This window comes from Panthera tigris, chromosome A3 (assembly GCF_018350195.1).
Source record: "Panthera tigris isolate Pti1 chromosome A3, P.tigris_Pti1_mat1.1, whole genome shotgun sequence".
Classification (NCBI taxonomy): Eukaryota; Metazoa; Chordata; class Mammalia; order Carnivora; family Felidae; genus Panthera; species Panthera tigris.
Genome location: NC_056662.1, coordinates 132,747,943 through 132,775,621, shown reverse-complemented (window position 1 = coordinate 132,775,621; position 27,679 = coordinate 132,747,943). Strand labels below are relative to the sequence as shown.

Below are 27,679 nucleotides of genomic sequence, written 5' to 3'. Positions count from 1 at the left end.
GAACCGTGAGATCACGCCCTGAGCTGCAGTCAATAGTCAGATGCTGAACCGACGGAGCCACCCGGGCGCCCCAAATGCTTCTCAAATTTTAAAAGGCAAACACGTATCCGGGGGTCTTGCTAACGTGCAGACTCTGCTTCAGCAGGTCTGGGATTCTGCGCTGCCACGAGGCCCCCACGTGATGTAGACACTGCTGGGCTGGGGACCGCACTGCCAGCAGAAGGGTTGAGGGGACAGGAGCGCCTCAGCTCACGCGTGATGATGCCACATCACTGCCATCTCGACACTGGCACGGTTAAGCCTTCCCATAGCAAGGGAGGAAAAGTGCACGTTTCCGTCTCTGAAGGGGTCGGCTCATCGAACGATCCCCTCTCCACTCTCCAATGCCGGATTTCCCCCTACCAACATATCTTTACAGAAGACTTGAGCCCACAGAGAAGGCCCCATGGCGGGAAAAGCCCACCCGCCTTCCTCTCTCTCACACCTCTGCGTTTTCTGTGTGTTGAGTCGATATGTCTTCTCTCATTTTCAATGCTGAAAGCCAAGGGCTTACGTGCGATTCAATTCTGTTAACACCTACTGAGCACCTCCTGTGTGCCCGCCCTGTGTTTTGGAGTTAGAGGTACAAAGACATCCCCTCTGTCCCAAGAGTCTAGTCTAGTGACAGCAGTGAGACGAGGAAACCTGTGTGCTAGTCATGATACAATGGGGACGTTCCTGTGGTGGAAGCACCTAGAACTTTGGGGGAACTGAAGCATTTAAAAAAAAATTTTTTTTTAACATTTGTTTATTTTTGAGAGACTGAGAGCAGAGGAGGAGATGCTTGATTTTGTCCAGAATGTCTTTTTTATTTTTCAGTAGGCTCCACATCCAACTTGCACTCAGGATCCTGAGATGGACCGACTAAGCCAGCCAGGTGCCCTTTGGCCTAGAATGTTTAAAAGGGACTTCGTGGAGGGAGCACCTGGGTGGCTCAGCCAGTTGAGCGTCTGTGTCTTGATTTCTGCTCAAGTCGTGATCTCATGGTCGTGGGATCCAGCCCCACACTGGGTTCCATGCTGGGGTGGAGCCTGCTTGGGACTTGCCCTCTCCCTCTCTCTCTGCCCCTCCCCTGCTCCCTCTCGAAATAAATAAACATTAAAAGAGAGAGAGAGGGAGAGACTTCATGGAAAGGAGGTTTGGGTTTGATCCTGGAGGATGATGAGAAGTGTGGTAGATGAACAAGGGGAGGGATGTTCCAGACTGAGGGTTTTGTGGTGAGAAAATACTTCATGGATTCAGTGAACGGGTTGGAGCAGGGGGGAAGCCTGTGCAAGGCCGTGGGTCCTGTGCTAGGACTTGCCCTCCAGGAAACAGAGATTAAAGGTAGACAACCATGTTCAAACTACTTACTGCAAAAAACCTCTGTGAGTTGGGAAAAATGAGGAGTTTAGTGCGGTGAAAATGGGGCCAGCAAACTTTTTCTGCAAAGGGTCAGATTGTACCGTAAACATTTTAGGTATGTGAGCCATTCAGGGTCTGTTGCAACTGAATGGGTGTGGTTGTGTGCCAATAAAACTTTATCAATGCTCACATTTGAGATGCATATCATTTTCTTTTTTTTTTTAATTTTTTTTTAACGTTTATTTATTTTTGAGACAGAGAGAGACAGAGCATGAATGGGGGAGGGGCAGAGAGAGAGGGAGACACAGAATCGGAAACAGGCTCCAGGCTCTGAGCCATCAGCCCAGAGCCCGACGCGGGGCTCGAACTCACGGACCGCGAGATCATGACCTGAGTTAAAGTCGGACGCTTAACCGACTGGGCCACCCAGGCGCCCCATGGGATGCATATCATTTTCATGTGTCAGAAAATATTGTTCTTCTTTTGACTTATTTTTCTACTTTTGGGAAACGTCAAAACTGTTCTTAGCTCAGGGGCACCTGGGTGGCCAGGTTGTTAAGCGTCTGACTCTTGGTTTCATCTCAGGTCATGATTTCACACTTCGTGAGTTCAAGCCCCGAGTCGGGCTCTTTGCCAACGGTGAGGAGCCTTCTTGAGATTCTCTCTCTGTGTCTCTCTCAAAATAAATAAGTAAACATATGAGCTAAGAATGTTTTATATATATATATATATATATATATATATATATATATATATATATATATATATATATAGCTCAAGGACGGTATAAAATCAGTCTGCAGGCCGTATCTGGCCCCTGGGCCATAGTTGCAGACTCTGGATGGGAACAAGGTCAAGAGAAGGTAATAGTGGAGGAAGCTGGAAAAAAGCCTGGGGGGAAAAAGGAGTTTAAACTTTATCCTGTGGCCAATAGGGAACCGTTGGAGTTGTTCAGGGCAGGGGTAAGGTGTTCAACTGAGGCACAAGTGGAAATCTGTGCCACCTGGGTGACCTACGAAGCTTGAAAATGGAGCTGAGTGGAGGGGGAAGCCAGTGATTTGATTCAAGAAAATAAATTACTGCGAGCACTCAGTAAAAGCTTTAGAAAATCTATTTACATACAGAGTGCTAATTAAACTTTCTTTGCTTTTTCATTAAAGCAGACCACACCCTCTGTTGGCGCTTAATTGTGTTGTTCTAAGCACTTGAAAACAACAAATAACATTTTCTTAATTACTCTAAGATAATTTTTATTAACACAAGTTGCCCTTGCGTGTATAGTCCAATTTACTGAGGTTTTGTCCTATATGTGCTTTATCCCATAAGCATGACTCAGAGTGGGAAGGTCTAACTCTCTGCCTCCTGGCAGGGAAGATACAATTATACTCAGTAGTGGGCTGGTAAATGTTTAACCACCTGCTCTTGGAAGAAAATGTGTGTGTGCACATACATTTAATTTTCGCTGACATAAAGGAAATGTAGCACCCAACTGAAAAATAATAACAAATTATACAATATTATTTTATTATATTTGTTTAACATTTGTTTATTTTTGAGAGAGAGAGAGAGAGACAGAGCGTGAGAGGGGGAGGGCCAGAGAGAGGGAGACACAATCCGAAGCAGGCTCCAGGCTCCGAGCTGCCAGCACAGAGCCCGACGCGGAGCTCGAACCCACGAACTGTGAGATCATGACCTGAGCCAAAGTTGGACGCTCAGCCGACTGAGCCACCCAGGCGCCCCACATAATATTCTTTATTGTAAATTCCATGCAGCTAATTGATTCTCACGGAAAGCTTTCGTTACTTTTGGCCGAACCCTTGCATTCGTGGCCCAACGGTGTTTGCAATTCAACCATGATTTGACACAATGAGACTGTGGATAAATGCTTGATGATTATCTAGCCCAGCAAAGCAGTTGTTCCTGCCGTGGATAAATCAGTGTGGTTCTGACATGAATGTTGGTTGATAGTTTGTCCGTGTTAACAAATAACACAAAAGTGAAGCCATGAAGATGTATGTGGTAGCTTCACGCATCAGTCAGGAGCGACCTCTTCGCTGAATCGTGTGACAGTCTGAAAATACTAGAAGAATATTACCTCAAATATTTTCACTACTCACAACGTAAAGGTTATAGACCCGACACACTTTTAATCTGCGTTATTAACATTCTCTCTACCACTTTATTAAGTTTAGACGATCAACAAAACAATAAATAAAACCTTGATTTTTAGCATTTGTAAATACTCCCACCATGGACGATTCCAAGCTGTGAGAACGGGAATTGGGAAGAGATATACAACAGCACACCATTAGAGTAGTGTTTCTTTTTTAAAAAAATTTTTTTTAATGTTTATTTATTTTTGAGACAGAGAGAGACAGAGCATGAACGGGGGAGGGGCAGAGAGAGAGGGAGACACAGAATCGGAAGCAGGCTCCAGGCTCTGAGCCATCAGCCCAGAGCCCGACGCGGGGCTCGAACTCACGGACCGCGAGATCGTGACTTGGGCTGAAGTCGGACGCTTAACCGACTGAGCCACCCAGGCGCCCCTAGAGTAGTGTTTCTACCACAGAGGTACAACCCACAGTTTGCAAAACTTCTGAAAATCTACCAGCCCGTTCTCTCTGGAATCAGATCTAGCTGGCTCCAGCATAGTATCGATTATACCTCATTTTTCAAAAATTTTTTTTAACGTTTATTTATTTTTGAGACAGGGAGAGACAGAGCATGAACAGGGGAGGGTCAGAGAGAGGGAGACACAGAATATGAAGCAGGCTCCAGGCTCTGAGCTGTCAGTACAGAGCCTGACGCGGGGCTCGAACTCACGGACCGCAAGATCATGACCTGAGCCGAAGTCGGCCGCCTAACCGACTGAGCCACCCAGGCGCCCCTATACCTCATTTTTCTAGACTGTCTCTTGCAATTTACCAACCGGAGGGTCACCTGGAGAAACTGCTTTGTTTAAAACCAAAAAAACAAAAAACAAACAACACAAAAAACAAAACCAGACCTCAAGTATCTTAATGCGAAGTTAGCTATGAATATATCAGCTTGTCATCTGAATTTTCCACCTTAACAAAATGACAACGTTCTCAAAAATTGGCTTTGAATATCCTCTAAAACAGTGCTCATTCTCAAAAGTCTAGGACCAATGATAAGATTCTCAGTAATAATATGGCCCCTGTGGCATTTTCTCTCTTGTGGCCAAACTAACATAAAACACGGGTCACGGAATCGGGAGAAGGCCAGTGCAGGAAGGAGGAAGGAGCCTTCAAACTCAGCTAGCCCAGCTTCTTTCATTCGTCAGATAAACGGAATCCAGAGAGGTTAATTTACTTATCTAAGTCAGAGAAGCAAAGCTGATATCAAAACCTAAGTTTTCAAGTGTAAAATAGTTTCTGTGTGCTAATTTTTCTCTCTCAAGCGCAAGATGAGATCATTGTGGTAAATGTACTCAGACTTCTCTTACTTTGGGATAAGTGGGCGCCTTGAGTAATACTGTTTCGGGGAGAACCATTGTTAGGCTGTAGAAAAGAAACCTCTGGGTATGTATACTTACATATTACATCACAAGGGTTGTTGTGGATATCCTCCCTCTTATTTCATTACACTGTTACCATAATTCTTTTTTTTAAAATTTTTTAGTGTTTATTTTTTTTAGAGAGAGAGAGAGTGCGAGTGGGGGAGGGACAGAGAGAGAGGGAGACACAGAATCCAAAGCAGGCTCCAGGCTCTGAGCTGTCAGCACAGAGCCGAAGCAGGGCTCGGACTCACAAGCCTTGAGATCACGACCTGAGCAGAAGTTGGACGCTTAACTGACTGAGCCACCCAGGAGCCCCCCTGCTTTTTTGTAAAGTTTATTTGTTTTGAGAGAGAGTGAGACCGCAGGGGACGGACAGAGAGAGAGAGAGAGAGAGAGAGAGAATCCCAAGCAGGCTCCATTCTGTTAGCACAGAGCCCAATTCAGGGCTTGAACTCTTGAACTGTGAGATCATGACCTGAGCCAAAACCAAGAGTCAGACACTTAACCAACTGAGTCCCCCAGGCGCCCTACATAATTCTTCTAAGGCACAGATCTAGTCATTCCAAGAGTAATTGTTCACAAATTAATAGCAAGTGAACTGGGCAAGTCTTGCGTTAAACCAGCCAACCCTCAAGCACATTTCAGAGTCAAGAACACATTTTATACCTTGATCTGAGAGTGAAAAATCCCAGGTTCTTGAGAATGACTGGAGGCAGAAAATTCCTTTGGAAAACGGGCTTGTTGGCCAGTCTCAATGGGCTGCTGAAAATGTCACTTTTGAGAGGACAATTTCTTTCCTCTTCCCTGGAAATGACAAGCCTCCAACACCATGTTTCTTACTTTCTTTTCTTTTTTTTTTTTTCTTTTCTTTTTAAGTAATACAAACCTACAATCTCTTATCTGAAACCCCTGGGGCCAGATGTGTGTGGAATTCAGAACTTTTCAGGTTTTAGAATGGTAATAAAGCACATATACTGGCTATTCTGAGTCATCCCCAGTGGGGTCTGGGGCAATACTCCATAATCAAGCACATTTATATTTTGTAGTAAAACATAACTTTTCAAATGAAGTGGGAGAAATAAGAATATAAACAGCTTCGTGTCAGTTCATTTCAGGTCAGATTTACCATTAATAAGGCTGTTTATTTTTTATCTTTTAAAATTTTCTAATGTTTATTTATTTTTGAGAGAGAGAGAGAGAGAGCGAGCACAAGCCGGGGAGGGCAGAGAGAGAAGGAGACACAGAATCGGAAACAGGCTCCAGGCTCCGAGCTGTCAGCATAGAGCCCAACGTGGGGCTCGAAGCCACAAACCACGAGATCATGACCTGAGCCGAAGTCGGATGCCTAACTGACTGAGCCACTCAGGCACCCCACCATAAGGCTTTTTAAAACATTAGGTTTTCAGGGCTATGTAGATACAAAATTTCTTGGTGAGGGAATACAGACCTTTAATGATGTTATTGGAAAGTCTTCCCTTCGTACATTAAAAAAATGTACGTGTATGCGTGTAATGTTTTCTTGATCCACGTACAACTTTAATTCTATTATTATTTGTTGGAAACTACTCATTCTCGTTATATTAATCTCAGAGGCACATTAGCTGTGTCTGGCTCAGATCTTGTTTTAATTCCCAGCCTGTGCACAGGGCAAGGTTTTCTGCGATTCTCCGGGATGTCTGCGAGAGTACACGGCTTTCGTGTTCTGTCACAGAGGTCATTTTATACACCAGAGGACTTGGTAATGACTTGCTTCCCACCAGCCCTCCCAACCACTTGCATGGTGCTTTGCAGCTTTGCAGCTTTGCAATTTTATTTTTGTGGCTACTAAAGTCTCCTGTAACGTTACCTGAAAAGTTATATTAAACTACAGGAAACAAGAACAGCCGTTGCACATAAAGAGAGCAGAGAAGAACACCAAGCTCAACTTTGTCCTTGTAAAAGCAGTCTTGATCAGTCTGGTTAATGCTGTACTAGATGCCAGGGAAAAACACGACTTCCTCCTCTTTAACCCTCACAGCCTGATGGATACTAGTCCTCTAAAAACCAAGACTTGAAAAACTATCCGGAATATTCTCCGGCGACAACAAAGAACGAAACAAAAGCTGTAGCTGGAAAACCAGCGAGGAGGAAAACAGAGTCTGCTCGGTGTAGGGGAGGATGTATTAACATAAATATGTACAGGACTTGGATTGTAGACTTAGTAGCATATAGAGGAAACCCACCAAAGACACCAGAAGAGTGAAAACAGCTAAAAGGAAGACAGGAGCAGAGATGCTACAGTTTTAAAAATTGTAACTCATTGCCTAGTGCGGCAATAAAAGCTATCCACTAATACCGCTATTTCAGAAACTTAAATTTCACATGCAATGCTACTAAAATACCAAAGGCCATACATAACGTCTGACCCACGCTGCCATCTCATATAGCAAATTCTTACATGGGAGCTTAAAAAAAGATTGTTTGACTGGTCCACTGTCCTGCAGCGTCAGGAGGCTGCTTTGTCTGACATATTGAATTTCCAATGTCTCTCACACTTCCTCCTTTTCAGATGCACAAAAGGTTTTTGTAAAGTTTCTCTTGCTTTTATTGCTGGCAGCTACAGAAACCATGCCACATGCCTGGCGGAGAGTTATAGGGTGTGATTTCATTTGACCAGTGTCTTCGGAGCTTCTGGATTTTTAAAAATAACCCTTAAAGTTTCCTTAAGAGCTGTTACATGAAAATCTGTACGAATTCAAACTGCGTGCTGAATCAGTCATGCGTGAGAGTTGCCTGCCATTGTTGCGTGTCCCCTCTGAAACCACAGGAAGAGGGGGGCTCTTTCCCCAGGTTCTCGTCCACTGCCTGGGTTCCCTCCACTTCCCGCAGGAATTTCACTTGAGGGCATGCAGTTATCTTCCCAGGGTGGGTCCTCGTCTGGTAGTCTAAAACTATTTCCAACGAACGCAGAATGACCTAGGCTCGTACAAGCTTTCGGAAACACGACGGGGACACTTCCTAGGGGCCTGTGAGCTCGGCAGCGCCCGGGCTTCGAAGTCAGCGGGACCCGAGTTTGAAGCCCCGGTCGCCCCCGGGGCCTTCACTGTGTGCTCTGCGGCTGCGTGTTCTATATAAAGCAAATAACCCTCGCTTTCCGTGCCTCGTGAGCTCGTGAGGATTAGGTGACTTTACATAGAGCACGGGAGCATCACCATATGGTCATTTCTTGTCACTGTTCCCGAACCCCAGACTGGCGGCGGGCGGGGGGGTGGGGGGTGGGGTGCGGGTGATGCCCGGCCGGGCGCGGGAGACACTCGTCGCGCCGAGTGCGGGCGGGGGGCGGAGCGCACCGTCCGGCAGGGGGCGAGCTCCTCACACTTTCTCTCTCGCCTGGACGGGCATTCCCCGCGGTTTAGGGGGGGACCCCAAGGAAGGTTCCTAGCGCCGGGTAGGGGAGGGTAGACTGTGGCTGGGCCCGGAAGGGTGAGACGAGGCCCCGCCTGCCCGCGAGGCCCCGGGTGGGGGTGGGGGTGGGGGTGGGGGCGCGCCCTCGAACCACGGCGCGCGGCGCGGGGCTCGAACGCCGAGACAATGCGGCGCGCGGCGGCGGGCGAGCGGCTCGGCGGGCCGGGGCGCGCGCCGCCTTCCTTCCTGCAGGCTCGGCTTCCCGGCGGCGGCGGCGGCGGCGGCGGCGGCGGCGGCGGCGGCGGCGGCGGCGGCGGCGGCGAGCGCGCGGATTGGCGGCCCGGCCCTCCGCGCCGCCCCGCCCCGCGCTCGGCCGGCCGCCGCCCCCGGCCCGGACCCGCCCCTCTCCGCGGGAGTCGCTCGGGGCCCGCGGCTGGGTGGCCGGCAGTTCCCGCCGGCTCTGCGCGTCCGCCTCGGGGCTCGCTCGGGAGGGCAGGCGGCGGAGCCCTCGGCGCGGCTGGCGGACCGGCCGGGCCCGAGCTGCGCGGGGCTGCGCGCGCGGCCCCTGCTCCCGCCGCCCGGCCCCGCGGGCGGCCGACCCGCGCCCTGCGGCGGCTCCTGCGGCTCCTGCGGCGGCGGCCCGCGCCCCGGCGCTTCCCTTTGTCCGCCGGCCGGGCGAGCTGCGGGCGCGGCGGCGGCGGCGGCGTCCGAGCGGCCGGTCGGAGCCCGCGCGGCGGCTGAGGCGGCGGCACCCCCGCGGCCGGCCGCCCGCGCCCGCGCGCCGAGGCGATGCCGGACCAGATCTCCGTGTCGGAATTCGTGGCCGAGACCCATGAGGACTACAAGGCGCCCACGGCCTCGAGCTTCACCACGCGCACCGCGCAGTGCCGGAACACGGTGGCGGCCATCGAGGAGGTGAGCGGCGCCGGGCGGGCGTCGCCGGGCGGCGGGGGCGGGTGGCCCCGGCCTCAGGTGGCCTCGCGCCCTGCCCGCCGCCCGGCCCTCCCCCGCCCCTGCCCCCCGCGCCCGCAGCCCGGGAAAAGTTTCTTTTCCTCCAAATCGGACGCGGCCGGGCCACCCCTGCCCGACACAGAAGCCCTTTGTTCCGTGTAGGTGGCTCCGAGGAGATGGCTGATGGCTACCTTGGGCCTTTTTAAGACCCCCCCCCCCTCCTCCCGCCGCCCTCGTTTCCCTCTCGGGGCCCCGGGCCGGGCGGTTTCCCGCAGCGCGGCCAACTTTGGCCGGGAAGGCGGGGTGGGCGGTGAGCTGGGACCCCCGCGCCCGCCGCGGCCGGGGTGGTGGGCTCGCCAGCCTTCGCCCGGCGCCCACCTCCCACTTGTTCTGGGAGAGCCCCTGCCCGCAGCCCGCCCCGCCGCGCAGCCGTGTGCTCCGAGCCCCGCTGCAGCCCTGGCCCCCTTTGCCCGCCCCTCGGGTGGCTGGGAGGATCGTGGGAGGACCCCGGCCGTCCGGGGAAGGTGTGCACACCTTAGCGGGGAAGGCCTGACCGCATTCCACACTGCGCCCGGCAACCGAGTGCGGGGAGCTGAGTGCGGAGCCGGGGCTTCTGATCCGAAGACGTGTGATAGCCGTCCCCCAGTTGCGTGTGTCTCACCCTCTTGAACCCCCCCCCCCCGATTGCCCTCCTCCCCATCAGCCTGGAAAAGGCCTGATTTTAATCAAGTGCTTTCAAGGTGCAAAGTCATCATGCCTAGTGCTAACTGGTAAGCCCTCCGCATCCTGCGGAGAGAACCCTCAGGAATGAACAAGCTTAGGTTGACAGTCAAAGCAGCATGCGTCGTAGGGCAGAGTTTGTGAGTCCAGGGCCCCCGCTGCTGTGTGGTTTAGGGTAGCTCCTCGCCTCTCTGCTCTCGTTTTCCTTACCTAGCCAACAGGAGTAATAAATACATCCTTTCCCGGACTATTATGAGGGTCAGAGACGCGGTGTGTGACGTGCTTAGCGCTCTGCTTGGCTCGTAATAGGTAACTGGTTTACAAGCCACACGTGTGCCAGTATGGAATAGATGATTAAATTTCTCTTGGCCAGAATGTCAAGTTACAGCCTTAAAATGGGGTATCGCAGGCATTTTAGAAGAAGATGATTGGGCTAGAGTGAGGGAGGGGAGGTCACGGCAGAGCTTTTTAAATTAAGCGATGCCATTAATTTTTTTTGCCCACTTTGAGCAGAGCATCTGCTGTTAGGAATTGCTTGGGGAAAAAAAAAAAACAGAATGTTTCTCTTAATGGGGATTTATATTTGTGTAGACATAGACAGTTAAAAATGATAGATTTAGCATTCTGAATATTTTAAGTATAGCTAGGGCCCCCTCCTACCTCCCTCCTTTCTTCTCTCCTGTTTTTTTGGTGGAGGAGAGCTGCATGTAAACCTTTTGTAGTGAGTTCTGTAATCCCACATCTACTTGTGTCAGCAAGGCTTAAAAATGTTGGCTTCAAATTAAAAAAAAAAAAAAAAAAGCCTTTAAATGAGGCAGATGGAGATGACCCAGAGAAGTTTTTTCAGAAGTACTGGTTGAAAAGCAAGGGGAACATTTTCATCCTGTTTTGAGAATACACCATTAATGATGTCTATGGAATGATTGCAACCAAAAAAGTAGCTGAGTGTTTCTTTAGGGAAGGAAGCCTTGTACACGATGCCTTAAAGAAGGCTCGATTATATGTAAAGTTCTGTTTCTTTTCCCCACTGCTGTTTGTCAGCTAAATATTATTAACACTGGCAGGTGCTGGAGAGTTAGGCAAATAGGAATTGCTCTTAAAATTGGCATACCCTTCCTCTGATTAATTTTCGTTTGCAGTGTGTAATTTCCAAAGCCTTTTTTTTGTATGCTGTGCAGGAGATTACCCGAGAGCTCAGTTACTGAGCAGATTAGAAAGAGACTGGATTTGGTCATTTTATTAAATTGCAAGCTCGCTCCCTGTTGCCATCCAAGCACACGGATCGGTTAAACTTTCAAAAATGAAAAAATTGAAATCATTACAAGTCTATCTTCACTTTTAAAAATTTAATTTTGAGAGAGAGAGGGAGGGAGGGGCAGAAAGAGAGGGAGAGAGACAGAGAGAATGCCAGGTAGGCTGTGCTGTCAGTGCAGAGCCCAATACAGGGCTTGAACTCGTGAGATCATGACCTGAGCCAAAATCAAGAGTCAGATGCTCAATGGACTGAGCCACCCAGGCGTCCCAGGTCTCTTTTCACTTTAGGCAAATCCACTGTTCATAGTATGATATGAAATATGTGAGTTTGGATTTTTTTTTAATGTTTATTTATTTTGAGAGAGGGAGGAGTGAAGAGAGAGGACCCCAAGCAGGCTCCACATACCTTGATCTCACGAACCCAGAGACCATGACCCAAGCCAAAGTCGGATGCTTTAACCAACTGAGCCACCCAGGCGGCCCGTGAGTTTGGATTTGTGAGAAAACTAGATTTGAGAGGTGTTTACTCTCTGAGGAATCACTGTAGATTCCTTTAAATAATGCTCTCTCCTGGGGTGTGTAATGTTCATTCCCATTTCCAAAACGTGTTCCAAATAGTTGCATTAACAAGTGATGCCCACATATTTCAGTTTTGAACAAGCATTAACTTTTCATACTGAAGTGAGGCAGAGAGTGGCTCTTGTGACATAAATTACTCATTTAACATAAAATAAATTTAAAATTTGCAAGCCCTGTTCCTGTGTTTAAATAAATGAGTCATGGGATTAGCAAACTAATTTTAAACTGATAAACCTTTGGGAACTTATTTTTTCCAATGTAGGTTATGTCTGATAAAAAGTGTTTTACAACTGACATGTACTTTTTGGATACGTACATGTGTAGCTGGGTTGTTGGTAGCTGTTGGGTCCCTACCCTGCGCTATGAATATCACGTCTGTTGTATTTATTCCTTATTGCTGCTTTATACATGAGGAAACTGAGGCTCAGAGAGGATAATTTGTTCAAGGTTATAGAGCCTAGTAAGTTGAAGAGCTGGCTCCACGCTGTTTTCAGAAGTGTTGCTGTTTTTTAAGATGATTTTTAAGTAATCTCTACACCCAGCGTGGGGCTCGAACTTACAACCTCGGGATCAGAAGTTGAGCTCAAGAGTCACATGCTCCACGACTGAGCCAGCCAGGCGCCCCCGTCTTCTGTCCCTTTTAGTGATGCTGAATTCTCTGAATTCCTCATTTGTTGGATAGTTATGGGTTCAAGTTCAGACTCCACCACTTGCCAGTTTTGTGAACTTGGCTGAGATGCGTTTTCTCATTTTCCTCAGCACTAAGTTCTGGATACCAATACCTCTGTACTTCAGAGGGTGGTGGGGAGGGTTCAATGAGATAAGATACAGCACAGCCTCTGACAGGCACCGGGTCTAGTAAATGCTAACGGCTTGACAACATAGTTAATCCGTAGAACCTGTTGAGGGCTCTGGCACCACCATGGGTTTACCTGGGGGTTGGGTAGGAAGAGTAGAGGAAACGGAGGAATGGTTGAATGAGTTAAGTGAATGAAAACTATATTTGTTAACCCATGCTTGTTTTTTTTGTTTTTTTGTTTTTTTTTTTTTAACCAGTGTGTTGTCTCGCCTGGTGATCACTTTCTCTGGGTGAAGTAATTATTGTGCACATTTTTAGCAAAGTCTGCTGCTGCAACTGGATGGAATCTGTGTTTTTGGAAATAATGGAAAAAAATAAGTAGTTGTGACATAACTCTGAGAAGTGAGCTTCTCCCCCGCCCCCACCTTTTTGGGGGGGTTATTTCTGTCTCCGTTTCTTGGAGTCTCTAGGCACTTTGAAATATTCTCAGAATAAGAAAAAGTTGTAGACGTACTTGGAATATTCATGTTGATAGTTCAGTCCTCCTGTAAAACACCATCCATGCTGCCTTGCCTATTTGGCTTTTGTCAGATATGTAGTTTTAAAAATAAATTTGATGTTGACTCGTAAGTATTACAATTTAATCTGCTTCCTTCCGGGGCCATAATTCTCTACTCTGTTGTGCTTGGTTACCTTGGAAATCTCATTGCTGTCACAAGCACAGGGTTCTAACTGCAGGGGTAAAATGAGCCTGTGGGCTGCACAGATTCCCAGGGGCCTTGCTGTCCTTGGGGCCAGATGCCCCTCCCAGCAGTTCTAGTGGGAACCTGGCCCATGTGCTTTTTAGGCAAGAATGTGATTCTGAACCTCAGCCCTTTGTGAAGAGGGCTCTTCCAGATCCCAGACTAGTAGATTTTGCATCTGTTGTCGGAAGGACATAATCTTTTCTTGCCCGTGTGTTTGTGTTTTTGGAAATGAGGTTTTGTGGTCAAACAGGGCCACCTTATTTATGCTGTGTTCTGAAATCTGGACTTAAAACGTGTTTGGAAATTTTTGAGTCATTTAAGGAGGAACCGATCTTCTCTTGTTATGTAATCCTCCCTCCTCCTCCCAATTGTTTCCCCTGTTTCTTGTGATTAACAGTAAAAATACTAATGATTCTCCCAGTAGGGTCCAGGCTCTGACATTCATGCAGTATTTATTGAGTCCCGCTGTGTGCTAGGTGATGGGAATAGAATACCAAGTGGAGTAAGTTCCCTCTTTGAAAGAACCTACAACTTAGTGGGAGAGGCAGACATCCTATAACAAATCAGTGCAATAAACCAAGTCACTGTGAGAGCTGGGGCTTTAAGATTGTCCAGGATCATGGATGCCCAGGGATGGCATTGGTCAAGGGTGCCTGGGGTTGTGGTTAGGAGTGCGGTTGAGTCATGAGGTCAAGGTGGTCATCTGTGGGTTACCGCATGCTTTGGTCACTGAAGTGTCTCAGAATGGCCTTCTGTGGCTGCCTTCCTGCCCTAGGTAAGTACTGATCCACTCCTGAGCTGGTGCCATCTAGGCCTCTGATAGAGTTTTCACAGTGTCCCATCCACAGAGGCTGCGCAGGCCAAGAGTTTGCAGGGATCCTTAATTCTTTTCTTATGCTCCACATTTCTAGGAATTGGTGCCTTCATGGAGCATATACATTCTAGATCTGTATTAATATGGTACCCTAAGATTAAAAATTCAGTTTCTCCACTGTACTAGCCGAGATTCAGGTGCTCAGTAGTCACGTGTGTATTGAACAGTGTAGATTTAGAACATTTGCATCCTTGCAGAAAGTTTTGTTGGACAGTGATGTTTTAGACCCTTGCAGCTCAAAGCAAGGTCCACTGACCAGCATTAGCATCATCTGGGAGCTTGTCAGAAATGTAGAATCTCAGATTCCACCTTAGACCTAGTGAAATTGAGTCTACATTTTATTTTATATTTTTGTTTTTTAAATACTTATTTTTGGGGTGCCTGGGTGGCTCAGTTGGTTAAGTGTCCAACTTTGGCTCAGGTCATGGTCTCACGTTTCGTGAGTTTGAGCCCTGAATCAGGCTCCGTGATGACAGTGTGGAGCCTGCTTGGGATTCATTCTCATTCTCTCTCTCTCTCTCTCTCTCTCTCTCTCTCTCTCTCTGCCCCTCCCCCACTTGCTCTCTCTTTCTCTCTGTCTTTCTCAAAATGAATAAACTTAAAAAAAAATTTTAATGTTTATCTTTGAGAGAGAGAGAGAGCACAAGCAGGGGAGGGGCAGAGTGAGAGGGGGACAGAGAATCAGAACCCAGGAACCGCGAGATCATGACCTGAGCCAAGGTCAGATGCTTAACTGACTGAGCCACCCAGGTGCCCCTGAGTCTATATTTTAATAACATCCCCAGGTGCATTGTCTGCATATTAAAGTTTGAGAATCAAACTGTAGGAGTATGATGTAAGAGTATGAATCTTTGCTGCAGTTAGAATCACGTAGGGGGGATTTTGTGGACTAGAGGTGCCTGGCCTATTCCCTGAAACTCTGACTTACTGGTTTGGGTGAGGCCTGCAGCTCATTGGCATTTGAAAGCTTCTGCACAAATGGAGTTGGTAATTATTGCAGTAAACAGATAGTTATGTAACGTAATGTCAAGTAATGATAAGTGATAAGAAAAGTTCTGTAGAATTTGGGAGTAGCAAGTCACTTTGGATATTGGGAGGCAAATCAAGAAAGGCCTCTGAAGACGTGACGTTAGAGCAGTGCCCGGAATGCAGTGAGGAATCCAGCCCGGGAAGAACCGAATGGAAGCACCGAATGGAAGCACGGCACGTGAAAAGGCCAGAAGATGTGACCGGACTAGGGCATTTAAGGACAGGAAGAAGGAGGTGGGTGAGGAGAGAAGGGTGAGGGTGGGCAGGGACAGGTCACACAGGCCTTGATGGTCTTGGGAGGGGATCGGACCTTGTTCTGATGTGATGGGAAGCTATCAGAGGGTTTGAGCAGGGAATAACATGGTCCCATTTACATTTTACAAGTGTCACGGCGATTGTTCTACAGAGAATAGACCAGCAAGGCAGGAGACAAAAGCAGGAGACTGGTGTGGCGAGGAGTCTGGTGCAGGCATCCAGGCAAGAGGGTCTTGGCCTGGGTGGTAGCGGTGGGGGAGAGGAGAGGTCTGGTGGAGAGATCTGTGGTGCATGGAGTGTTGGTATGCCGGGGAAGTGAGCAGGACAGAGTTCCTGCCCCGCAAGACCGAAGTCAAGCCCAGTTCACGCAGGCCACCTGGAGAATAGACCTCCCTGCGTCTCTAGAGTGAAGCGTCTGCTGCTGCTGCTGCTTAGTGTCAGCATCGAGGCCAGCTGTGTGCCACTCACCTTCACTGGTTGGAGAACCTCTGTTAAAACCAATCCGGAGGGCGCCTGGGTGGCTCAGTTGGTTGGGCGGCCGACTTCGGCTCAGGTCATGGTCTCACGGTCGTGGGTTCGAGCCCTGCGTCAGGCTCTGTGCTGAACGCTTGGAGCCTGGAGCCTGCTTCGGATTCCGTGTCTCCCTCTTTCTAGTCCTCCCCCATTTGTGCTCTGTCTCTGTCTTTCAAAAATGAATAAATGTTAAAAAAAAAAAAAATCCTGAATATTTGTTTTGTTTCATGGCAGACAGGGATGGGGTAGACTCAAAGCCTAGCTCTGTAGACCTGGGCTGGAGGGGTATGTTCACTTCCCTCCGCTGCAGAGGACAGCAGGGGACACTTCATTGACTGTGTCAGATGCCCAGGATCCTGTCTCTGATCCAGCTCCCCAAACACCCCTCTTTCCCTGCTACAGAGAGCAGGGGAGTTCACCTGGTCACTGTCCAGCAGTAAAAACATGCCTCCCTGGCTTCAACTTTTGTGTGTTGTGTGCTCTTAAAGCAGTTGCCAAGGGCCCTTCCAGGTACTTTTGTACCATCATCATTTCATCATGTGAATCACGTTGTGGAATAAACGGGTCTGGAATACTTGGGCTGTAGTTTTATTTGTATTTGGTTTTGCTGAGTTTATTGATTCATAAATATATGCTGGGCACCTACCAATATGCTGTCACTGCCAGGTCAGGGCTCCTTCCCCATAAGCCACTTTAGAAGTCCTGATGAGTATAGGCAATATCGTGAGACATTTCAAACCCTACAGTTGTATTGATAGAGCTCTTATTAGTCACAGGTGTGGCTGATGTTAGTGCGGCGTGTTGCTTATATTCATTACTGAGGGAAAATGCTACATTTCACTCGGGATCATGAAATACAGATGCACTTCTTTTTTCCAATCCAAATTTATGGACCCCTTGAATTCAGACAGAGACTCCTAGGCTTGACGATAAGATCCTTTCAGTTAATTGTTTTTGGAGTGCGTGATTGACTCTGTAACAATGCTCTTTAAACAAGCTTCACGGTTATTACCCTGTCATTGTCACGAGTTGGTTGTTAGAGTCTCGCTGAGGAATGTCGCCTCCTAAGCCGGTGTTAAAATTATCGAGTAGTGAAGGTGTTTAGGGGAAGCGGTTGTGGTTTGGCAGCCACGGTATGCTCCGCACTGTTTCAGAGTCCGGGCTCGGCACTTTCGCCTATGGTCGCATGGGGTGCACTTTCGCGTGCCTTGGAGTTGAGCAAGACTGTGGATGCATCTCTGAGTCCTGTTCTTAGGACCCTGAGCTGGGCTGCCTCTCCACAAGCCAGTTCCCACTTCCTCTGTGTTGGGAGCATGTTCTACCCTATCCTTTCACTCTGTAGGGCAAGCTTGTTTGTGAAGCCAGAGTACGTGTTCAGGTATCTTCCTGTCCAGAGTTTTAAGGGAAACTTTGCAGGCCTTGGGTTGTTTTTGGTGTTGTTGTTGCATGAGTGTGTTTGGGACATCCACAGCATGGCCGAAGCGTGACTGTCAGTCACTGTTGTTGTTTTTTTCTCCCCTCTTGTCTTTCTAGCATTTAAGACATGCTTTAAGTTCTTTGCATATACTATTACCTTGTTTTAATTGTTACAAAAACGCTGCACGGTTCCGAGAACCTAAGCCGCTTTACCAAGATCACAGAGCTGGGAAGTACTCGAGGCAGGATTCCAACTCTAGCATTTTGACACGAGGGTCTGCTCCTTTAGCAGCCGGCTGCCTCCGTGTAACTTGGGCCAGAAAAGCCTCCCTGTGTTGATGCCTCTGTGACGACCGGGACCCCTCTCGCTGTCAGCGTTAGTGACTGGCGTCTATTGCGTTTCTTGAGTGCATGCTTTGGGGAAATCCTTGCTGTTCTGCTCCCTCACTGTCCTTGTTGCCGTAGAAATGATTTCTCTTTACTCGCTTCACGGCTCTGCCGACATGCCCAGCCCTGCAGGGATGAGTGGCCCAGGGCAGTGCTCACAGCCTGGCAGGAGGCCTGCCCTACTAACGGTATTAGTAATGATGTCATCTTTCCACTCGATCTTGAAGATGGCTTTGTCAATATGATTTTATACATAGGTGCTGTCAATAAAATCGAGTGGCTGATGGAGACAAACTCCCTCTGATGATGAATTCCTCTGTATTTTAGGATTCTAGCAAGGTGATCAGGATTTGGGGCCCTCTTTCTCTAGTTTCCCAGAAGAAATCACATTTTTATTATGGCTTTTTTTTTTTTTTTTTTAATGCCAACTGCAACCATGGCTGACATTGCTTTCGGCCTTAATTTTGTTTTAAGGACTGTGCTGTGTATTAAATTGATTATTGAATCCTTTCAAAGATCCTGTGAGGTAGGTCCTGTTACCTCTGTCTTAACGGTTGAGGAAGGCCAGACGCAGACAAGTTACATGCCTGCGGTTCCCCAATCCCACACTAGCAGTTGATGGAACCACTACTCCCAGCCACACTGTTAGCACTGGTGTCCTTTGGGCTCTTCCTCCTCTTGGTCCTCGGATGCACCACCTGATGTCTCCTGCTGGCATCTCTGTTCCTCTTTGGGTGTCTCTGTGAGTCTCTTTAGTGCAGGTCGGTAATTATAGACCTTCTGTAGGCCAGTCCACATTGTCGCTGACCTTGGGAATGTGTGATTGCCCGGACAGGGTCTTCAGACACTAACCCCTGGGGAGGTACTTAGCATCAGGGGTGTTTATTAAGTGACCCTTAACTACCTCGAAGTGAGTTAAAAGGAGAGATCTGGCTTCCTCAGAGCCGAGGGACTGATAAAACTGTCACAGCTGTGTGTAAAGGACTCCACAGCCACGCAGGCAGGGATCAGATGCATACAGATTTCTCTCTTTGTCAGCAAATCTGTGTTTTGAGAGGCCACTGAAGGGTGAATCACAGATCTGGTGTGTGCAGGCAGACTCAGGCTGAGGAGTCAGCTCCCTGTTGCCAGCTAGGGGACTTTGGGGGAGATTCTGCAGGGAAGGGGGAATGTCAAGTCCTTGTGCCGTGTTTGTTCCTCCGACGGCCCTGACCTGTGGCTAGCCAGCTGGTGGACCTTGTGCTGGGGATTTCTGGCCCAGCCTCTGTGGCCTCTTTGGGAAATGGAGAGCTGGATGAGCTGGAGTGCAGGCAGGGGCTTCTCCAGCCCTTAACCATTCTGCGTCTACGGATGTCTGCAGCTCGACTCGCCTGCCTCTTGCCACTCTACTTTTTCTGATCCCCTCCTCTCCTCTCTCTGCCTCTGAGCTGTTCATACTCGTGCTTTTCAAGAGGTTAGAGGTGAAAATAAGCTTCACCTCTTCCATTCCCCCCTTGAGAGATTCCCTTGCCCAGAAGATCACTGGAGTCAACAGGATGGTTGTACTTGAGCTGGAGTGTCACTGGGTGCAGTTCTAGTTCAAGTTTGGGACAAGTGGGGCAGGGTTTTTTGGCCCCCTGCTGGCCTGGGGGCAGCTTGAGTGGTCTCTGCTGCGATGTCTTGGCCTCTGGGTTCTGTCTCTGTTGTGCTTTGCTTCGCTGGTGAAGAGCAGGTTGTGTTAATGATAGGATCGCAGGGTTTTGTGATCATTGAATACTTTGGACTGTTGAACTTGTAGTAAATCCTGCTCATAGCTCCTAGCTTTCCTCTAGGTTTTGGGAGAGCCAGTATTCTCCTCATTGGAAGCTGTGCTTTATGATGAAGCCCTGTGGATTTGGTTGTGTTAATACGGTGGTGTGGAAAGAGCCTGCCATGAAGAGAGGGGATTCCAGTTCTACCTTGGTCTCCACCTTGCATATGGCCTCGGGCAAGTCACCTCCCAGAATGTCTGGTCTCTAAAATGAGCGGTTTGGTGGGGCACCTGAGTGGCTCAGTCAGGTAAGTGTCCGACTCTTGATTTTGGCTCAGGTCATGATCTCACGGTTCGTGGAATCAAGCCCGGTGTCAGGCTCTGAGCTGGCAGCATGGAGCCTGCTTAGGATTCTCTTTCTGTCCCTCCCTTGCTTGCGTGCTCTTTCTCTCTCAAAATAAAGAAACCGGTTCACCTTCTTAAGAAAATAAATAAAATGAGGGGTTTGGATTAGTCAATCTTTGACTACCCTCTCCAGCTTGAAAATCCTATCGATCTTTGTATCACATATGTTGAGTTTGAAAAGACTCCAGAATAAATGATGGGAATAAAAATCAGCAAGAAATGGCTAGTTTGTAGTCCTGAAAAGAAAGTGTAGGTTCTGAATTATATTTTCAAGCTGAGTTTTTTTTAAAAAAAGACCTTTCTGTGGCTTCCTGGGGCGCTTATTTTTTGTTGCTTTTTATTTTAAAATTGAGATACAATTCACCTACCATAAAGTTCACCCTTTTACACTAATTCATTGATTTTTTTTTTTTAGTTTATTCACACAGTCGTGTGTGGCCATCCCTACTGTCCAATTCCAGAACATTTCATCACACCGAAAAGAAACCATACCTATTAGCAGTCACTGTCACCCCTTCTGTTAGCCCCTGACAACCACTAATTTCTTTTCTGTCTCTGGATTTGCCTGTTCTTGACATTTCATATAATGGAACTCATCCAGTATGTGGCCTTTTGTGTCTGGTTTCTTTCACGTGGCGTAATGTCTTTGAGGTTCATCTTACCTGTACTGTGAGCTTACACTTCATTCCTTTTTCTGGCTGAGTATTATTCCATCGTGCAGATTTTTGACATCTTTATCCACTCATCACTTGATGAACATTTGGGTTGTGTCCACTTTTTGGCTATTATAAATAATGCTGCTGCGAATACTCTTATACAAGTTCTTGAGTCGACCTATGTTTTCTCTTGGGTATATACCTGGGTGTGGAATTTCTGGGTCATATGGCAACCAACCCTATGTTGAACTTAAAAAAATTTTTTTTAAATGTCCATTCATTTTTGAGAGATGGAGAGAGGAGAGAGAGAGAGACAGCATGAGTGGGGGAGGGGCAGAGAGAGAGGGAGCCACAGTATCTGAATCAGGCTCCAGGCTCTGAGTTGTCAGCACAGAGCCCGACATGGGGCTCAAAACCACAGACTGGGAGATCATGACCTGAGCTAAAGTTGGATGCTTAACCGACTGAGCCACCCAGGCGCCCCTGTTGAACTTTTTGAGGAACTGTTAGACTGTTCAAAGGGGCTGCACTACTTACGTTCCCACCAGCAGTGTATAGGATTCCAATTTCTCCCTGTCGACACTTGTTATTGTCTGTTTTTGTTTTTTTTTATAACCATCCTAGTGGCTGTCACCTAATATCACACAGACTTGAGTTGCACTTTCCTGATGGATAATTTATGGTGCCGAGCATGGTCTCCTGTGCGTATGGCCATTTGTGTATTTTCTTTAGAGAAAATAGCTCTTCAGACCCTTTGCCCTTTTTTAAAATGGGGTTTTTGTCATTATTGTTGAATTGTAAGAGTACTTGATATATTCTAGAAACTAGACTCTTAGCAAATATATGATTTGCAAGTATTATCTCACATATTGTGGATTGTCAGCACAGAAGGTTTTAATTTTGATGAAGTCCAGAATATCTGTTTTTCCTTTGGTTGCTTGTGCATATCTAAGAAGTTGTTGCCTAAATTAAGGTCACAAAGATTTATACCTATATTTTCTTTGGCGAATTCTAGTTTTAGGACTTACATTGAAGTCCTTGATTCATTTTGAGTTAGTTTTTGTATATGATGTGAGGTAGCAGTCCAACTTCATTCTTTGGCATGTGAATATCCAGTTTTCCCAGCACTATTAAAAAGAACTTTTTTTAATGTTTATTTATTTTTGAGAGAGAGAGAGACAGAGCGTGAGTGGGGGAGGGACAGAGAGACAGACAGAGAATCCGAAGCAGGCTCCAGGTTCTAAGCTGTGAGCACAAAGCCGGATGCAGGGCTCGAACCCACAGGCTCTGAGATCATGACCTGTGTCGAAGTCGGATGCTTAACCGACTGAGCCACCCAGGTGCCCTGCATCACCATTTGTTGAAAAGAGTTCTTTCTCCATTGAATTCTTTTGGCACCCTTGTTAAAAATCACTTGTTCTTTGATGTATGCGTTTGTTTGTGGACCCTCGGTTCTATTCCATTGATCTGTCTGTCCTTATGTTAGTACCACACAGTCTTGATTACTGTAGGCTGATAGTAATTTTTGAAATCAGCAAGTTTGAGTCCTCCAACTTTGTTCTTCTTTTCCAAAATTGTTTTGGCTATTCATGTCCCTTGCACTGTCATGTGAATTTTAAGATCAACTTGTCAATTTCTGCCAAAAAGGCAGCTGGGATTTTGTTGGGTGTTGCATTCAATCTGCAGATCAATTTTGGAAGTATAGACCTCTTAACGATCTAACTTAGCATCTTCTAATCTGTTACCTTGGGATGTTTTTCATTTATTTAAGCCTTTAACTTCTAATGATGTTTTGTAGTTTTCAGTGTATAGGTCTTGCTCTTCCTTTGTTAGATTTATTCCTGAATGTTGTATTCCTTTTTATGCTATTATAAATGGAACTGTTTTCTTTTTTTAATGTTTGTTTACTTTTGAGAGAGTGCGAGCTGGGGAAGGGCAGAGAGAGAGAGAGAGAGAGAGAGAGGGAGAGAGACAGAAGGTCCAAAGTGGGCTCTGTGCTGACAGCAGAGAGCCCAATGTGGGGCTTGAACTCATGAGCCATGAGATCATGACCTGAGCCAAAGTCAGACACTCAACCGGCTGAGCCACCCAGGTGCCCCGATAAATGGAATTGGTTTCTTAATTTCATTTCTGGATTATTAATTACTAGTGTATAGAATTAGAGTTAATTTTTGTATATTGATCTTATATCCTGCAATCTTGACGAACTTGTTTATTAGCTCTAATAGTTGCATGTGTGTACATGCACTTCTTAGGATTTTCTATATACAAGATAATGTCATTTGCAAATGGAGATAGTTTTATTTCTTCCTTAACGGTCTGGAAGTCTTTCATTTCTTTGTATTGCCTAGTTGTGGAATCAGTTCTTAATCCTCTTTAAATGCCCACTCAGTTGCACAGAATAGGGGCTCAATTACTTTATGGGATGACTGACTTTCGTTCAAGAAATCCATTCGTGTGTACAGCCCAAATTTCTTACATTTAATTTGTTTTGTTCCTTCTTATCTGGGCTCTGAATATACTAAGGAAATTGGAAGAGTCGCCTGCTTGTTCTCTGGTTGCAAAGTAAGTTAGTAGAAATGTCACTTGCATTGGTAAGTGGGTTTCAGATGTTTGCCTCATTCAGCCTGGATGTTCAGTCGTCACCTGGAGGTTTACAGCCCGGGAGCCGGGCCTTGTCTGTCTCTACAGCAGCAAATGCTGAACAGCCCATTGGTTTTGCTGGCTAATGTGGCTTTCTGGTTGCTCCTTTCTGTACACGTTCACCGTTCACCGTGGCGACTACTCACTTCTTGACAAAAGGTCATTGTTGAGACTCCCCTGTTTTCTTCTCACCTCGTAAACCTCTTTTGTGGCAAATAGGAATGAGATGTGTTTACTGCTGGGGCTGCTGGGCTGTCAGAACCTGTAGCTTTCGTCTGTCTTGGTTGTGGCTTGCCAGGTCGCAGGCTTTTGATTTGCAAGAGGTGCCGCTGGGTCGTTTGCCAGCAAGAAGGGCCCACGGTAAAAACCGTGAGGGAGGCAAAATGGCTCTTCACCTTCTTCCTTCTCTTTCCTCCTCCTCACTCCTGCCTGTGTCTTTTCCTGGGGGGCCAAGTTACTTATGCCGCGATCGAGGTGGTGTCCAAAGCGTAAAATTCTCATCGTCCCCCTCTTTCTCCCCTGCTTTCCCCCTTCACTCCTTCCTTGTATTTCCAGACCCTCTCAGCCCTGTGTTTTCTTTTTAAAAGAGGATATTGCAGCCAGAGGGGACTCAGGAGGGAAGCTTTAATTTGGGATTTCCGGCGGAGGCCTGCCTCCCTCCATCTCCCAAGGCACTCTGGTAAGCTGCTGCCTGGTGATGACATTTAAAGTTGGCCTTCTTTCCTGCCATACTGCCTTCCCTCCATTTTCCAGAACTCGTTTATCATTCTATCTTTTTAAAAAAGATTTACTCTCTTGCGTGGCAGTGTGGGAGGACCTTAAGTTTTGAGGTGCACAGTTTTCTTCTTTGTGGTCAGAGCAAAGTAAAGGAGGCTTGACTGATCTGATGACGAGATTGCTTTAGTCAGAGCTAATATGAAATCTCCTAAGGGCTTCGGTTTTATTTGCTCTTTTCACTTACGGACCACCTTGCATCCACCAGGCATCTGTGCCCGAAGCCAGTGAGGCCCGAGATGTCACATTCAGGGCTTTACTTCTGCCCCTAACACCAGCTGACCTGCTGCAGGGTTCTGACGCTTTGTTAGATTTTGGTTTGGATTAGGGTGTAGTAGTGTCCGCAAATGAGTGTTTCAGAAATTTGTTACTGTTTTTTCCAAAGGAACATGGGCCATTAGGTTGAATAATTAAAGGCGGTGTCTGTAGGGCACGTATTTGAACCTGGAAGTAAACCAAAGACCCCCGGGTAAGAAGAGTAAAGTAGCTATTGTGAAGCCTGTTGTGTTTCTCCGCAGGTCAGCGCCATGTCACCCACAAGGTTCTAGAAAAGACCAGATAGTAAAATGGAAGTAGCAGAAACCAGTGCTCAACAGCTGAGCCCAGCAGAAGGGAGAAAGAAAAGAGAGAATTAAATTACACTTGTGTGCAAGAGTGGGCCCACCCCTGCCCCAGGAGTCCCCGAGGGTCTCACGATGCCACAGCAGAGTCCAAATCTGTGTCCTCTGCTGTGGTGGGCAGGGAAGCAGGCCGTTCCCCGAAGAGCATTTGCGTGGAGCTTCGTGGTGTAATTTGGATGAGCTTTAGTTTACTGAGAATATGAACTTATGTGGAACAACTTCTCCCATTGGTGTTGGCCCAAAGGAGGCATTTGGTATATAGCTTTCGGGATGGGGTTTGGGCCATGGCAGACTGATGCAGAAATCTGTTTCTGGGACACGCAGCCTCCTGTGAGGACAGCCCTTGGCCCTTAGGAGTCCACTGCTAGGAGTGTGAGAAGGGGGAGAATTAGCCGTGCGGTTTCCCGTCTGACCTCAGGGTGTTTTGGCACTTCCTTTACGGGGTGAGGGAGCTTCCAAATCCGAAGCGTGTCCTGCTTGCTGTTACTAGTTTTCACGTTGGGCCTCCATACCGGACTGAGTGTGCCTGGGATAAGGATTAAGTGTTACTTCTCTGTGAATCCTTAGCAACCAGCGCAGAGCCCAGTACGTGGTTCTCAGGGAGTGTCTGTCGAACGTGAAGTTGCAGGTGATTCTTCGGATGTGATTTTATAGCTTTCCCTCAGAAGGCTTGCTATGTGTTTGGAAATAAATTTCTTTTTCTTTGCAAAATCAAGATTGGCATATCATCCTTTGAAACAGGAAAGTCTTTTTAAGAGTGATCAAGATCTGCTCTCCGTAAAGCATCCCTATTAATATCTAATTTCTCTGTTGAAAAATATAGTAATCATGTCATTTTTTTCTGTAAACCCTTTCCTCATATCCCCAGTCCATCCGACCCCCTTTCTTCTCCAAATTCTTAAAGTGGTTACTCTCTGACTCTCTTGGATTGGTCCCCTTTCATCCATCTGTCTCATCCATCCGACTGTCCATCTATCCATTGATCCATTGTCGATCAGTCCATCTGTCCACCCCTGGGACAGACCTGGGATGTGTCATGTGCAGCTGCGAAGGGTGGGCCACACAGCTGGAGGTGCTCCCTGGATACTGGGGGGTCCCTTGCTTCCCTCCTCAGTGTGTTCATGCTTCTAGAGCAAGAATCTCATCAGAGGAGGACAAAGGAGCAGCCTGTGGTTCCAGGTGTTGTGGAAGTGAGAACGATGCAACTTGGGTTTGGGGCACTCAGAGTTTCCCCTGTTTTGTCAAGGCAGGCAGACTACAGCCCGCAGCTTGTGTTTGTATGCAAAAGGAAAAAAAAAAAAAAGAAGCTAAAATTCTTGCTTATAGTTTGAAATGAGTTGTCAAAACCCCAAAACTCTAAAGAATATGCAACAGAGACTGTGTATGTGCCCCGTAAGGCCTAAAATATTTACCATCTGGCTCTTATAGAGAAAGTTTCCCCACTCCTGGATGAGAGCATTGAGTATGAGTATAGAGCCTGTCCCAACCTGGACAGAATATTGGGTGTAATGAGCCTTAAAGTTGCTTAGTCTAGTGGTCCACAGATCACATGGGCCCCTGTTTTAAACATCTCTGCTTGCTGCAATGACCAGGTACTTGCTATCCAGGGAAGTGGCCTTTTCTACCCAAGTTGTAGGGAAATAATCCACGCCTTTTGAGTGGGGGAGTGAAGTGAACAGAGCTGGGCTTAAGGAAGACTGATCTGGCATGGGGGTGGGGGCGAGAAGGATCTAAGGGAAGGGACCCAATAGGGAAGCATTGGCCACTGCCCAAGGAAGCGGTCACTGGGGCCTGAAATAGGGCAGTGGGAATACAAAGGAAGCACGAACTGCTAAGGAGTAAAACGGCGGCTACCCCTCTGTCAGACCTGTCTTCTTCTGGCTTTGGCCATCTCCAAGAGTGGGTTGGTTTGTGGTTGGTGGTCTGGGCCTTCATCTTTCCCTAATTAAAAACGTAGGTCACCAGGCCCTGGGCTCTACAGAGCTCATGCCTTGAACGTGCTCACGAGCTAGAGGGGAGAAAGAGGGATTGTGCCAGGGGGAAGATGAGAGTTTGGGGAAGAGGTGGCAGCCCGTGAGCTCCTTGAAGACGGGGTTTGTTCTGTGTGCACTTACTTGAGAGCACGCCTCACCCTCAGTGCCTTGCACGTAATAGGGACTCAGGTGGAGGGTTTGATCTTGGCAGCAGGCCGTATATGTAGAGCGTGAGGCTGTATATGAGAAGTGAACATTATACTAAAAATACTAGAAGTACAGTCTTGTCTCTGCCTTTAAAGAACTGACCGCTTAAAAGATCAACGATGACTTTCTTCGTGAATTTATTCAACCATGAATGTATTCATTCGATACTTATTTTATCTCGGGCACATTATATTCCTACATTCATATATGCTTAGTAATCGCCCGCATGCATATGGAGGGAGTGGGATCACCTCCCTCAGGCCACGCGGAACTCACACATCTGCCTGCTGCCCCTCCTGAACTTTTTTCCCTCCAGATACCTTTTGCCTCATTTCCTCCTCTGCGAATGTCCATTAACGACTTCCAAGACGTCTTCCAGCTTGGGAATTCTGTAACTTTGAAAGGCCGTTCTGCTGCCTGTAAAGGGGAGAAGGGTGGAGCGAGCTGTCCTAAAGATGTTCCGAACTCTGGCCTCTGCCGGGTCCTCCCTGGATCATCCTGGACCACTTCTCTGTCTTCACACTGGGCTGTTAGTCCCAGGGGGGTGTCTGAGTGGGAGAGAGGACTCAAGGAATAGGTCACAGGCAGCCTGGAAGAAAATCAAAGAAGTCTGTGGCTCACCCACCAAAATGTCAGTGATCTTAAAACGGGCTCTTCCCTTGCCTGACATCACCTCGTATGTGCACTCTGTCCGGATGCCGCCTCGCCGGCTCTTACCCCAGGGTGGAGAGGTGACTGGGGTCTGGACAGAGATTGCAGGCTGAACACTTTGGTCTAGGAGCCAGTCCTTTCTCCTGCCTGGCCTCATGGAGGTGTGGGGGGAGGGACAGGGTGATTGTCAGCAGAGACCAGCCCAGAGGGG

General features: G+C 47.7%; 1 protein-coding gene across 4 annotated transcripts in view; it reads left to right on the top strand.

The window, feature by feature from the left end:
- Positions 1-9,012: 9,012 nt before the first annotated feature.
- Positions 9,013-27,679, top strand: part of ASAP2 (ArfGAP with SH3 domain, ankyrin repeat and PH domain 2) — a 170,827-nt gene continuing 152,160 nt past the window's right edge. For 3 of the 4 annotated variants that reach the window (XM_042982525.1, XM_042982524.1, XM_042982523.1), the window contains exon 1: positions 9,014-9,202. In XM_042982525.1, the coding sequence (XP_042838459.1) occupies positions 9,077-9,202 (126 nt within the window). In that variant the 5' untranslated portion in view covers positions 9,014-9,076. Of the gene's footprint in view, positions 9,203-27,679 lie in introns of all 4 variants that reach the window. The other variant, XM_042982526.1, reaches the window with a different exon arrangement.